Source organism: Alligator mississippiensis, chromosome 1, assembly GCF_030867095.1.
Source record: "Alligator mississippiensis isolate rAllMis1 chromosome 1, rAllMis1, whole genome shotgun sequence".
Classification (NCBI taxonomy): Eukaryota; Metazoa; Chordata; order Crocodylia; family Alligatoridae; genus Alligator; species Alligator mississippiensis.
In genome coordinates this window covers 240,867,791-240,881,378 of record NC_081824.1, presented here as the reverse complement: position 1 = coordinate 240,881,378, position 13,588 = coordinate 240,867,791, and the positions used below count along the sequence as shown (strand labels likewise).

Sequence of the window (13,588 nt, the reverse complement as noted above, 5' to 3'; positions counted from 1 at the left end):
TTGGAAAATGTCAGCTCTTAATTTTCATTTGACTTTTGATCACAGAAAAATTAATAGAGTAATCCTTTTGTTGCAAAGAACTCAGGAAGACCACAACCGTTTTTAATACCATGCTTTTAATACCATGGATTTCTATTTGAAATCTTTGAATTTATCTTGTGAATCATGTCTCCAAGTGTAACAGTGCTAACATTGCTTGACATCCCACAGCACCCTTAAAAGGATATCTCAAAACATCCTAGGGTGCTGTGGCATCCTGATTGAGAATCACTAGTCTAGAATAAAGCAGAACAGATTAAGGATTACTTAGGGATGCTAGATCGGGGCAGGCAAAGTCTGGCCTGTGGGCTGGATCAGACTCACGGCAGATTCCCTTTCCCAGCAGTCCCTGCCCGTGTTGCTGCAGCCAGTTTCCATGGAGACCCCAGTAGCGGCAGCACCGTGACAGCATGGGGCCAGGGTTTCCATGGAGACTGGCCTCAACAGTGTTGCCAGGGTGTGCAGCTGAGTGGGGAGCTGCTCTGGGGCTGGGATCTTGCAGCACTGACAGCATGGTCTGGAGCTGAGGCAGAGCTACAATCTGTTGTCTGTATGCCCCTGCCCAGGCTGTAACCACTGCACAATCCAAGGCCCGGTCCCAGAGCCACTTCCCAGCCAACCAGGCACCCTGCCAGCACTGTTGGGGCTGGTCTCCATTGAAACTCTGTCCCTGCACTGTCCCGGCTCTGCCACTCCTGTGGTCTCCATGGAAATCAGCAGCAGCAATGCACATCCAGTCCAGCCACTGGTTGGATCCACCATTTTGCCCACCCCTGTGCTAGATGCTTTCAAGTCAGCAGGGCCAGATGAGTTGTACCTTAAGGTACTGAAGGAATTGGCTGAGGCAAGCTCAGAGCCACTAGCTATGCCGTCTGGGAACTTGTGGAGGTTGAGTGAAGTCCTGAATGATTGGAAAAGGGAAAATATAGTGCCCATCTTTAAGAAAAGAAAGAAAGTGTGTCTGAGGAATTACAGACCAGTTAGTCTGACCTGAATACTTGGAAAAATCATGGAATCTGTAATCAAGCACTTAGAGAACAAGGTGATCAGGAACAGCCAACATGGATTCACCAAGAGCATGTCATGCTTGACCCACCTGATTTCCTTTTATGATAAGGTGACAGGCTCTGTGGATGTGATATATCTTGACTTTTTAGCAAGGCTTTTGACATGGTCTCCCACAACCTTCTCATTAACAACATAATAAAAAACAGACCAGACAAAAGTACTGTATGGTGGACACATAACTGGTTGGATCATCATATTCAATGAGTAATCATCAATGGCTCCATGTCTAGTTGCGAGGAAGTATCAAGTGACATTCCCCAGAGATCTGTCCTGGGTCTCATATTGTTTAATATCTTCATTAATTATTTAAATGATGGGATTGAGTGCATGCTTAGCAAATTTCTAGTAGGAGGAGTTGCAGACAATCCAGAAGGTAGGGCTAGGATCCAGAATGACCTGGACAGACTGGAAAAATTACCTGTGATCAATCAGATAAGATTCAACAAGGACAAGTGCAAAATCCTGCACTTGGGACAGAATAACTGTATGCACAAATACAGACTGGGGAATGAGAGACTAGGTTGCAGTACTACAGACAAGGACTTAGGGGATACAGTAGACCATAAGCTGAAAATAAGCCAACAGTGTACTCTTGTTGCAAAAAGAGTACTGGGTTATATGAACAAGAGTGTCACTTGCAAATTGTGGGATGTGATTCTTCTTTATTCAGCACTGGTGAGGTTTTACTTGGAGTGAGGCTCTCCAGGTGTATCCAGGTGTATCCCCTCCAGGTGAGGCCACTCCAGGCATATCCAGCTTTGGATCCCATACTTCAAGAAGGATGTAGACAGGTTAGAAAGAGTCCATCAGAGAGAAACAAAAATAATTAGATGTCTGGAAAGCTTGACTTGTGGGGAAGGGCTGAAAGAACTAGGGTTATTTAGCCTGGAGAAGAGAAGACAAAGAGGGGATTTGATAGGTGTCCTCAAAGACCTGAGAGGTGATTATAAAGAGAATGGAGATGAGTTTTTTTCTGTGGCTGTAGGGGACAGAACTAGGAGCAATGATCTCAAGGTGCAGCAGAGGAAGTTTAGGTTGGAGATCAGGAGAAACTTTCTGATTATTAGGATGGTCAAGCATTGAAACAGACAATCTAGAGAGGTTGTAGAATTTCGGCCCATGGACATTTTCTAGAGCAAGTGGGAGAGACACTTGGTTGGGATGGTTTAGTTAGGGATGATCCTGCCTAGAGCAGGAGGCTAGACTAGATGACTTGTGAGGTCCCGTCCATAGCCCTACTTTCCTATGATCCTTTTATTTAACTATACTGAACAGCAGTGAAATAGTTAACAAAGATAACATTCAAATTGACTTTGTAGATTTCAGCATAAACATGTCATGACAACATGGAAGGAGCAGTGCACATGATACAATAATATTGTTTTAGGCCCTCTGCAGATTCCAAAAGCTAACAGAGCCTCATCTACCTTGGGGCTACATTCTGAATGTTTTGTCTTCCACCATAAGGGTGGCAAATATAGCTTTTATAAAATATAAATTGAAATTCTGGAATACAATTCTGTGGATCTGTAATACATGGTACTTTGACTGTGTTACATGTATTGCCAGATAGGACAGCTGATGCCAGTCCACTGGGGAGTGGCTGCAATAGGAGTGCTGAACCAGCTTAACGCCAGACCCTAACCACACTTCTTGTGTACAGGATTTTGATTTTTTTTAAATGTCAGGTGGAAAAATTCCCTCTTTTTGGAGCAAAATAAAATAATGCATCCAACTATAGCAGTTGAGCAATCCCTTTCTGCAAACTGCAGGTCCAATATTGCTGAAAGCGGGGCACAGTGCTCTCTGGTTTGTTCTATTTCATCAATCCAAAGCTTGGTGCTGGCTGCTTTGAGAGGCTAAATCTACCTGTGAGTGCTAAGAAATTGTTTCTATTCTTCTATATATTTTGTACAACTGCCCTACCCTCCTGCTCAGCATTCTTTATGCTTTAATTTTTCTGTCTCCATTGCTGCATTTTTGAAGCCAGATATTCCAGAATATGGTTCCAAAAAGATAGAGAACTCCAAATACAAATACCATTTGGAATCTGAGCAACTTACTGATATTATCAGAGAGTACAAAGATGAAGGGGGCATATATTTTGATTGCAGCTAAAGTTAGGAGACTGTTTTAAAGCAAATTTAATGTTAATGCCATCTAACCTTAAGAAGTCCACCCCAACATTCTTCAAGATCACTGTGGTTGCATAGGTGCAGCCTTCCTTCAGCACCCCAAAGGTCACTTGAGCAGGGATGAGAAGGAAGCCACTAAGACACTTTGTCGCTGTTTCATGAGATGATATGTTGACTCTTCCACCAATAGGATGTTCTATCTTTGCAAACAAGAACAGCAAATTAGATAACAGAAGAGGGTAGATAAATAATAAAAAAGCAAAGATATAATGGAAGATGTATAATGGAAACTATGAAACTATGATGTAGTTGCCACTGAAGAGCTTATCTGACATACTAACGAAGGCTAATACTTTGAAATTTGGAACCCTAAAAAGTGTAGGGCACATTGATTCCTGTTTAAAAGCTGGGATGGAGGTGGTTTGTTTTTCAGAAATGCTGAGCAATTCAAGTCAAAGAGAACTGAGGGCATTCAGCAGTTCAGGAAATCAGATCATTGTTATTGCTCTAATTAAAGCACATAATCCAGCTCTGGAGCATGTGTAAAGACACCCAAAGATTTTCTTTTACCTTTTCATTTGGTTTAGACTCTGGCTTACACCCCTTGATAGATGATGGCAAGTTAACCTTTTTTTTCTTTGGCTTCCCAGAAGCATCCACCATCAGGCTCTGTGTTTGAGGCTGGAAGGGTATCTCAGATGTTCTCACAGCTCTACTCAGTTCTACCAGGAAGAAAATATTTCCAACAACAATGCTGAATTTTTCACCAAGACAGTCTAATTCTGCAGTTCTTGTGCATCACCACAGTGAAAACTAGAACTGCTGCAATGGAAGTGATGAAAAAAAATTTACATCCTAAACTGGTAGCATTAAAATGTTTAGACTCTTTGTAGATGCAATTTGAACAACAACAAGGAGAATGACAGAAGACATTTGTGACCAACTGTTATATTTCTCGACGTGTCTGTATTAAAGCATGACATCCAACTGACAATGCAACCACTATTTTGAAGAATGAAACCTTGGACATATTTTTGTATCTGCCAGGAACTGTTATACATAAGTACAGGCAGTTTATTGTCATGGCTGACACTGTCCTGAAATAAGAGGTATTTGGTGATATCTTTTATTGGACCAACAGTATAGTTGGGAGATATGTTAGACAAGCTTTCAGGCATAAAAAGCCCTTCTTCAGTCTTCAAGTGACCTGAGGAAGGGCATTTTGTGCTTGAAATCATGTCTAACATCTTTTCCATCCGTGTAGTTGGTCCAATAAAATTTATCACCAAAAAAAATCTTCTGATATATTTCCTAGATCAACACTGTGGCAGAATGCCATCTCTGTCTCTCCCCAAAACTTTGCTATGGGACAATTTGGTTACCAGGGTCACTGCAAAGGGCAGACTCCTCTGCCCCATCTCTTCAGGTAACTCTGAGTTGTAACCTGAGCTGGATACATTCCTGACGGAGGGGGGAAACCTGTTCCCTCTGCTTACGTGGGCTTAAGATCTCTATTGTTCTAAGCAATGCCAACCTCACTGTGAGGGGGCTAAAGACCCTGCCAGTCTACCTGGCAGCCAGTGATGCATTTCAAATTCATTGGCTGGCAGCCAAGAGTTGCTGGCCTTCATTGGATCAGGTAATTGAGGTCATAAGGTCTATATAAGTTAAGGATTGCCCAGGAGGAGGAGCAGTAGTCATAATGAAAACTCACAGAGAGAAGCTGGACCATCTGAAACTCATTCTCTCTCATGAAACTCATGATCAATGAACTGCTTGCTTCCAGAGGGAGTCTCCACCTGCCTCTGGATGATGCTTGTGAGTAAGCTACCTGAGATCTAACTAGATATATAGCTTGCAGTAACTCAGATGCGTGACTAAAGGCTACCACGCCACTTTTCTCTAAGGGATTTCTCTGATATTGCTCTACCCTGTACTCTATTCCAAACCTATTCCTTGTAACTAATAAAATTCTCCTTTGTACTTAGCATGGGAGACTTATTGGGAGAGGATCTAGATTATGCCTTGGGGTCCCCTTGGTTCGGGTGACTACGGGAGACCACTATTTGTGCTTCAGACTAAGGGAAGCACCGCAAGTTCTTGCAGTGAGTCAAGCACTCTCAAGGACTACTAGGCCTGTGTTTCCCAGAGGGTGCAGGTCCCAGTTCAGTCCAGACTCGGTGGTGGCAGCATTACCCCCAGGCTAGTGGGTGTGCTCCAGGAAGGGGGTCAGCCAGATATGAGGTGCCCCTAGGAAGGTTGGGTGCAGTGAGGTGGGTGGCTCAGTGCAGGAGCACCCCCTACTGGCACAGATACAACACCCCATATCTACGACTGCCCTGAGGAGCTAACTCATCAGTTGTGATCACCATTTCATTAAGGGTATCCAACCATAGGACAGTGATTTTGTTAGGAAGGAGCTGTGCTGTAGTGAGCTTAGGTCCCCTCTACACGTTACAGTTATTAACTGGATATTTAACTGTGCAATTAAACTGAAAAAAGCTACACGTGCAAAGTGTCTATCACACCATAAAAGGCTCTATCCAACCAGCTATAAAGTTAGACCTTGAAAATATGTACGAACTTTATAGCTGGTTGCTATCCATCTTTAAGTTGCATGTGCAGCAGGGTCTTCCCTGTGGCTATGAACCCCCATCAGCTAACCAGGCTCCCAGTGACAGGGGTGCACTATTCCCAGCAGGGCTGGCAGTCCTGTAGCTTAGGGAACTCTTAGCCCCTACCCTGTCTGGTAGTTGCATTCAAGGTTCCCTCCAAGCTGCGCACGTGTGCAGCCATACACAATTTAATACCACGCTGTGTACTAATTTATTAACATCATGCACCTGCCTGGAGAGGAGCTGGGCTGCGGCGTGGCAAGGCGGGGGCTGGTGTGGTCTCTGCTGGCGCCAGGGAACTGTTCTGCTCCCCAGCCCTGAGGCCATGTGCCTCCTCACTCCTGGAGGTGAGGCAGGGGCAGACGTTGGGGTTGGGGGCTGCCTCTGGGAAACTGCTCCACTCCCCAGACCCAAGGTAAAGTGCCTCCTCACTCTTGGAGGCATCCTGCTTGCTAACTGTGGCCTCTCCCCTGTGCATAGCTACACGGCCTGCAGAGCTATGAGAAAGAAGCTGTTTGTGAGAGTTTGCAACATTGCTGAGATGAGATGCTCTGTGCTGGGGTTGTACACTGCTTGGACTCAGATCAGGGGCTGGGCAGGTAGGTAGGTACCTACCTACTGCCGCCAGGTGGTTCAAGCACCTACTTTGAATGCATTCAAGAGACATTTGGATGCCTATCTTGCTGGGATCCTATGATCCCTGCTGACTTCCTGCCCCTGGGCAGGTAGGTAGTTACCTAGGTAGCACTAACCAAGCCTCCTGTCCCTGCTTGCTCCCCTGGGACAGGTGGGCTGCTGGGTGCTGGCTGCAGGCAGCCTGCCTTCTCCACCCAGTTTCCATGGCTTCCCACCTGCTGCCATGGCCAGAACCCATTGTCCCCACTTTTCTTCCTGAAGGCCAGCCACTGTCCTGTGCTGTTGTCAAGCCCATGCTGCCTGGGCTCAGGGGGTGTGGAACTCTTGGATGACTGGGACATGGAGCTTGCTGTGCCCCCACCCTCTCTGTAGGGGGCCTCTCTGGAGAGGCACCCCAGGGCCAGCACTCCCCCAAGGTGGCACTGTGTCCAATCGTGCTCCTACTGCACGTCACAGGCAGTGCACAAAGAACTGTTTGCATGGACTGAGGGGTGCCCAACCCACTACATCCTGCTACTGATTGCAATGGTGTCCTGGTCACACCTGCACATCTGGCACAGGATACTTAGCTTTGATGGTGTGGGGGGCAAGCCTGGGCTGCCCCACAGCCTCTGCCACCACCTGGAGGGCTACCTGTGGCTGCATTACACATCCCTGCCCCCCACTGAGGAGGACATCTCTTCTAGCTTTGATGTGTTCCTCAGCATATGAGAGGCCCATGCAAGGTTCCCTCCAAGGTTCCCTCCAAGCTGCGTGCATGCACAACCATGCACAATTTAATACCATGTAGCATACTAACTTATTAACACCATGCACCCACCCGGAGAGGAGCTGGGCTGCGGTGCAGGAAGGCGAGGTGGGAGCTGGGGCTGGCATAGGCTCTGCTGGCACCAGAGAACTGCTCTGCTCCCCAACCCTGAGGGCATGTGCCTCATCACTTTCAGAGGCGAGGCGGGGACAGGTGCTGGAGATGGCTGGGGGCTGCCACTGAGAAACTGCTCCACTCCCCAGCACCGAGGCCATGTTCCTCCTCACTCCCAGAGACAAGGTGGGGGTGGGGGCTGGGGCTGGCATAGGCTCCACCAGTTCCTGGGAACTGCTCCACTCCCCAGCCTCGAGTGCATGTGACTCCTCACTCCCAGAGCAGGGACACGTGCAGAGCTTGGCTTCCCCAGATCTCAGATTAAATGCTGCAGGCAGCAGCGGCTCAAGGCAGCCAAGAGTGTACCCTGACATTTCACTCCTCTTCAGACAGCACGTTTCATAGCTTCATAGGGCTGGAAGGGACCTCAGAAGATCTTTGAGTCCAGCCCCCTGCCCCAGGGGCAGGAAGTCAGCAGGGATCATAGGATCCCAGCAAGATAAGCATCCAAATGTCTCTTGAAGGCATTCAAAGTAGGTGCTTGAACCACCTCTGGTGGCAGTCTATTCCAAACCTTGGGGGCTCGGACAGTAAAGAAGTTCTTCCTTATATCCAGCCTAAAACGGTCATGGAGGAGTTTGTGACCATTCGACCTTGTCATCCCTTGGGGCACTCTGGTGAATAGACATTCCCCTGGATCCTGGTGAGCACCCCTGATAAACTTATAGGTGGCCACCAGATCACCCCTGAGCCTGTGCTCTTCTAGGCTGAAGAGTCCCATGGCTCTCAGCCTCTCATCATAAGGTCTGTTTTCCTGACCTCTGATCATGCATGTGGCTCTCCTCTGGACTCTCTCAAGCTTCTCCACATCCTTTTTGGAGCCCAAAGCTGGATGCAGTACTCCAGCTGCGGCCTCACCAAGGCCGAGTACAACGGGAGAATGACATCCTGGGATTTACTTGAGAAGCATCTATGGATGCAAGCCAGCATTTTGTTCACTTTACTAGCTGCAGCATCATATTGAAGGCTCATGTCATCTTGTGGTCAATCATGACCCCCAAGTCCCTTTCGTCCATAGTGCCAACCAGCATAGCACTGCTAAACCTATTAGCATGCTGCAGGTTTTTCCTCCCAAGGTGGAGAACCTTGCATTTTTTGGTGCTAAACACCATCAGGTTCTCGTTCGCCCATTTTCTGAGACTGTCAAGGTCTGCCTGGATCACCCTCCTGTCCTCAGGTGTGGATGCTTTACCTCAGAGTTTGGTGTCATCGGTGAACTTAGCCAGTCTGCTTCTGACACCAATATCTACATCATTAATGAAGATGTTAAATAGTATAGCCCCTAGGACAGAGCCTGGAGGGACCCCACTGGTCACAGGGCACCACAACAATTGACTCCCATCAACCACCACTCTCTGGGTCCTACCAGGCAGCCAATTCCCCAGCCAGCGGATTCTGGTGTGGCCAAGGCTGCAGTTAGCCAGTTTTGCCAAGAGGTGATCATGGGATACCAGATCGAAGGCCTTTTCGAAGTCAAGATATATGACATCAATCTCCTCTCCCTTGTCCAGGTGATAGGTCACCTGGTCGTAAAAGGAAATAAGATTGGTCAAGCAAGACCTACCTGCAACAAACCCATGCCGGCTATCCCGCAGGATGTTGCCATCGATCAGTCTGTTAAGAATAGGCTCGTTAATAATCTTTTCTAAGACCTTCCCCGGGATAGAGGTCAGGTTGATGAGCCTGTAGTTTACTGGGTCCACTTTCCTCCCTTTCTTGAAGACAGGCACCACGTTGGCCTTCTTCCAGTCCTCGGGCACTTCACCAGAGCACCATGAGTTCTTGAAGATCCATGCCAGGGGCTGGGCTATGATGCTTGCCAGTTCCTTGAGTACGCTTGGGTGTAAACTGTCAGGGCTGGCTGACTTGAAGGTCTCCAGCCTCTCAAGGTGTTCCTTCATGAGGTCAGCATTGATGGAGGGTAAGGAATCTCCCTCACCAAGGCCTCCCTGTCCCATAGTGGGCAGGGGCATCCCATGGGATTGGTGGAAAACTGATGCAAAGTACCCATTTAGCAAGTTTAATTTTTCCTGGGTGTCAGTTGTCAGTTGTCCCATCTGGTGTAGCAGAGGTCCAATGTTGTACTTGCTTTTCCTCTGATTCCCCACATATCTAAAAAAAGGACTTTTAATTGTCCTTGATATTTGTAGGTAACTGGAGTTCCATTGCAGCCTTGGCTTTACTGGTTCGCTCCCTGCAGGTCTGGACCAGTGCAGAGTATTCCTCCCTGGTGGTGGATCCAGTCCTCCATCCTTTGTTAGTCTTTCTTTTAAGACACAGGAAGTCCACTAGTTCCCTGGAGAGCCAAGGGGGCTGCTGTGCCTTTCCTCCGAGACGGGATAGACTTTGTCTGTGCATCCAGGATTGCTCCCTTGAGGAGCAACCACTCATCCTGGACCCCCCTCCCCTTTGGGTTGTGGCCCTTTAGGGCCTCCCTGACAAGCCTCCTTACCTTGTCGAAGTCAGCTTTCCTGAAGTCAAGATCCTCTGTATTACTGACTGACTTGCCAGCTTTACAGCGGATGGTGAAGGTGATCAGCTCGTGGTCACTGTCACCCAGCTTGCCTTCGATCATTAGGTTGCTGATTAGGTCATCCCTGGTTGCTAGTACCAGGTCAAGCAGCGCTTTACCTCTTGTCAGTCTGTAGACTTCCTGCGTCAGATAGAGCTCATCCATGCAGGAGAGAAAGCTCTGCGACTGCTCGGATTTGGTCAAGCTCACTTCCCATGAGATGTCTGGGTAGTTTAAGTCTCCCATGACAACCATGCACCAGGAGCATGTGGCCTCAGCCAATTCCCTGGAGAACTCCTGGTCAAGGTCTTGATCCTGGGTAGGGGGTCTGTAGTAGACTCCCGCCATAGCATTCCCTGTGCTGTGTTCTCCACAGATTTTAACCCAGAGGGTCTCAAGTTGTCCACCCTGGGAGCCAATATTGGCTTGCAGGGACGTGTACCTTTCCTTGACTTAGAGAGCTACACCCCCGCCCCTTTTGTCCACTCTCTCTCTCCTGTACAGGGTATAGCTGTCTATACCCATGGCCCAGTCATGGGTGGAGTCCCACCAGGTCTCCATTATCCCTATGACATCATAATTATTTGTGTTTAGCAGAAGGACAAGTTCCTCCTGTTTATTCCCCAAGCTCCTGACATTTGTGTATTGGCGCACAAGTGTCCCTCTGGGGGCCCTTGCCTTGCCTACAGTTCATTCTAGGGCTAGGGCAGGGGTGGTCTCCCTTAAGTGCCATGGCCTGCTGGCTTTGCAAAGGTTGTTCAGTGGGCCTGCAGTGGCAGTAGTCCCCCCAACCCTTGGTGGGCTTAGTTTAAAGCCCAATGGAGCAGGTCAGCCAGTCTGGCTGAGAAGAGCCTCCTCCCTAGCGGAGAGAGGTGGAGGCCATCCCTCTCCATTGCTTTCCCAGTGAGTGTTTACACAGCCCGATGAACCGTGGTCGGATTTACTTTGGTTACCTGCAGCAGGGAAAAGTGCGCGGGGCAGAGCAGAATAGTGCAGAAGCTGGGTCTGCATCAGAGGAAAAGAAGCAGGTGCAAGGAATCGTTCCTAACCATGATGTAGGTTGGGGGTGCTGGTTAAAGCTGTGTTGGTCTAAGGACATAGGCAGACAAGGTGCTTTGGGTAAATTATATCACATTTACCCAAAGCACTTTGTCTAACCATGACATAAGATTTCTGCATCATGAATGGGGAGTCCCCATTATCGGCTCTGGGGAACTGCTCCACTCCCCAGCCCCCAGTCTTGTGCTTGGAGAATTATTGCAAAATCCATTGCATGAGGATCCATTACATGAGGATTCTAGTCTATTAGGCTTAGTGTAGTCCGGATCCAGGCTTAGCGAAACGAGGAGTCAGAACCAAAGCGGCGTGCTCACTTTTCACTACACCTTAGAGGGAACTTTGGTTGCATTACTCTGGGTCCCAGCAGCTGTGGGGCTGGGCTGTGATCTTGCAGCCACAGGGATCTGTGGTGTGCTTCTGCGACTGGGAGACTGCAACAGCTGTGATCTCCCAGCTGTAGGTTTCATGAATCAGAGCTGGGAGATGACAATAGCTGCAATCTCCCAGTTGTGGGGTGCTTCCATGCACCCTGTGTCTGGGAGATCATAGCAGCTGTGATCTCCCAGATGCAAGATGCCTACCATACTCCCAGCAGCTGGGAGTTCGCAGTCCCATAGCTGCCAGGTGGGGTGCAGCCAGGGCTGTGATTCCCCTATTTGCCAGCACAGGGGGAGCCTGGAATGATGATCCCGGGCTGTCTCTGTACTGGCAATAAGGCGTGATAGAATCTTATGCTGGAACCCACAATTATGTCTCCTCCCATTCATGTGTCACATGGCAGGAGGTGTGACTGTGTGAACTGCATTTTAGGTCCTATTGCACCTTTGCCTGCACATGTAGAAAGGAGCCTTAGAGTCAACTAGCAGTGGATATTCCATGTATGGTAACTGATAATTGTGGCGGGCCAGTAGGGGGCGCTCCTGCGCTGAGCCGTCCACCTCCCTGCGCCCGACCACCTTCCAGGCTCCGAGTACCTCCCTTTGGGTGCCTCACATCCGGCCAACCCCTTCCTTGGAGCACACCCGCTAGCCTGGGGTTCCCGCTGCCACCATCCAAGGCTCTGGACTCAATTCTGGCTCTGCGCACCTTGGAGAACACAGGACTGATTGTCCAATGGGTACTAGACCCAATACAGGCACTTGGGACACTTCCCAAGTCAGGGGCTGATTAGGGAAGCCTCCCTTAGTCCACAGACCTAAGAGGCCTCCTTGGCATAATTTAGACCCACCCCTCAATAAGTCTCCCACACCGGTCACAAAGGAGAACTTTATTGATTACAGGGGGTAGGGCGGAAACAGGTAAAAAGGTAGAGCAGTATCATAGAAATATCACAGGAATATCAAAGGAATCCCATAGAGCAAACCAGTGTGGCTGAGGTAGCCGTTTAAACACACATCTGAGTTACTGAAGCTAAATATCTAATCGGATCTCTAGTAGCTTACTCACTCGCATCATCCAGAGGTGGTTGGATCTTCCCTCTGGAGGCAGGTCGCTCTTGGAGCATGCGGTGATGAGGAGAGAGCCAGTTTCAGATTCACCTGGATGACCGCATGGCTAATGGCTCCTTCTTCCTGGCCCGGGCCCTTAAATAAGCTCTCTGACCTCAGCAGCCCGGTCCAATCGAAGCTGCCAATACTGGCCACAATCCGACCAATCTACCAAGCATCCCTGGCTACCTGGGCCTGCGCGCAGGGCCGGGCTTCCCCCCCCCCCCGCCCAGGTGACCAGAGCATTCAGGCACCAGGCTTTTGTCATGCAGACAAGGAGGGAGATCCCCGCCCTGAGGGATTCAACACCAGCCTCTCAGGCTGGCAGAGGCAGGTCTCTGGAGAGGGGCATCGACGGTGGCATTTCTGCCACAATAATAGTTAGGGGAAATGTTGAAACTAATGGGAGAATAAATGCAACAAATGACAGGCTTTTAGCCACATCACTTTTAATAAAATGCTTTGCTTTTTCTTTATTTAAAACTGTACTTGTTCATCTACTCTGGGAAGACAAGAACAGAGATGCTTGATAAACATTGGTAAACTGTACTATGTTATCTGAAACACCCCTCAGCTGATTACTGGATAGGCCCAAACCTGTTTCAGCAATAGGAACACTGGAAGAAAGACTGTATCTATATGATACGTTTATACTTTAAAGGTTTCCCAATAGGGCTCTACTGGTTAAGGATTCACATTTTTCCCCCAAAACAAAGCAATGCTGCCAAACCCTTAATGTTGATGCTATTATAGGAGTAGAAATCTGGTTTTGCCAGAATAGTTTATTTTGCTCTCCAAATCTGAATACGCAGGATCAGTAAAAGTACACTACAATTGTGTTTGTCCTAGAGGATTTTACTGCTAAAGCTAAATCAGTATAGATACAGTGGTAAAGCCTTCAGGTGTGGACAAGGTTTAAGGGGCAGGGCACAAAACTCTTAAGTCCAAGGACAAGGGTGTGAAGATTACTTTTATCTACATTTGCACCTTCCTGTCTGTTGCAGAAGTTAGTGAAGTCCCCAGAGCAACACAGGCATCTCTCTGATTTGTCTGATTTATTGCAGCACCACTATTTGGAATACATGTACTGTTATGAACTGAGGGCTCACCTCCTT

The 13,588-nt window shown here is 48.3% G+C and overlaps 1 protein-coding gene across 8 annotated transcripts in view; it reads right to left on the bottom strand.

Annotated features, from left to right (window-relative positions):
• The window catches only part of SPAG17 (sperm associated antigen 17), a 446,381-nt gene that overhangs the window by 19,281 nt on the left and 413,512 nt on the right, over positions 1-13,588 (bottom strand). For 7 of the 8 annotated variants that reach the window (XM_059720341.1, XM_059720342.1, XM_059720336.1 and 4 more), the window contains 2 exons: positions 3,813-3,964; positions 3,273-3,442 (listed from right to left, as the gene is read on the bottom strand). The exons of the other annotated variant lie outside the window; for it this stretch is intronic. In XM_059720341.1, the coding sequence (XP_059576324.1) occupies positions 3,273-3,442; positions 3,813-3,964 (322 nt within the window). The remainder of the gene's footprint in view (positions 1-3,272; positions 3,443-3,812; positions 3,965-13,588) is intronic. 8 annotated transcript variants of the gene reach the window in all.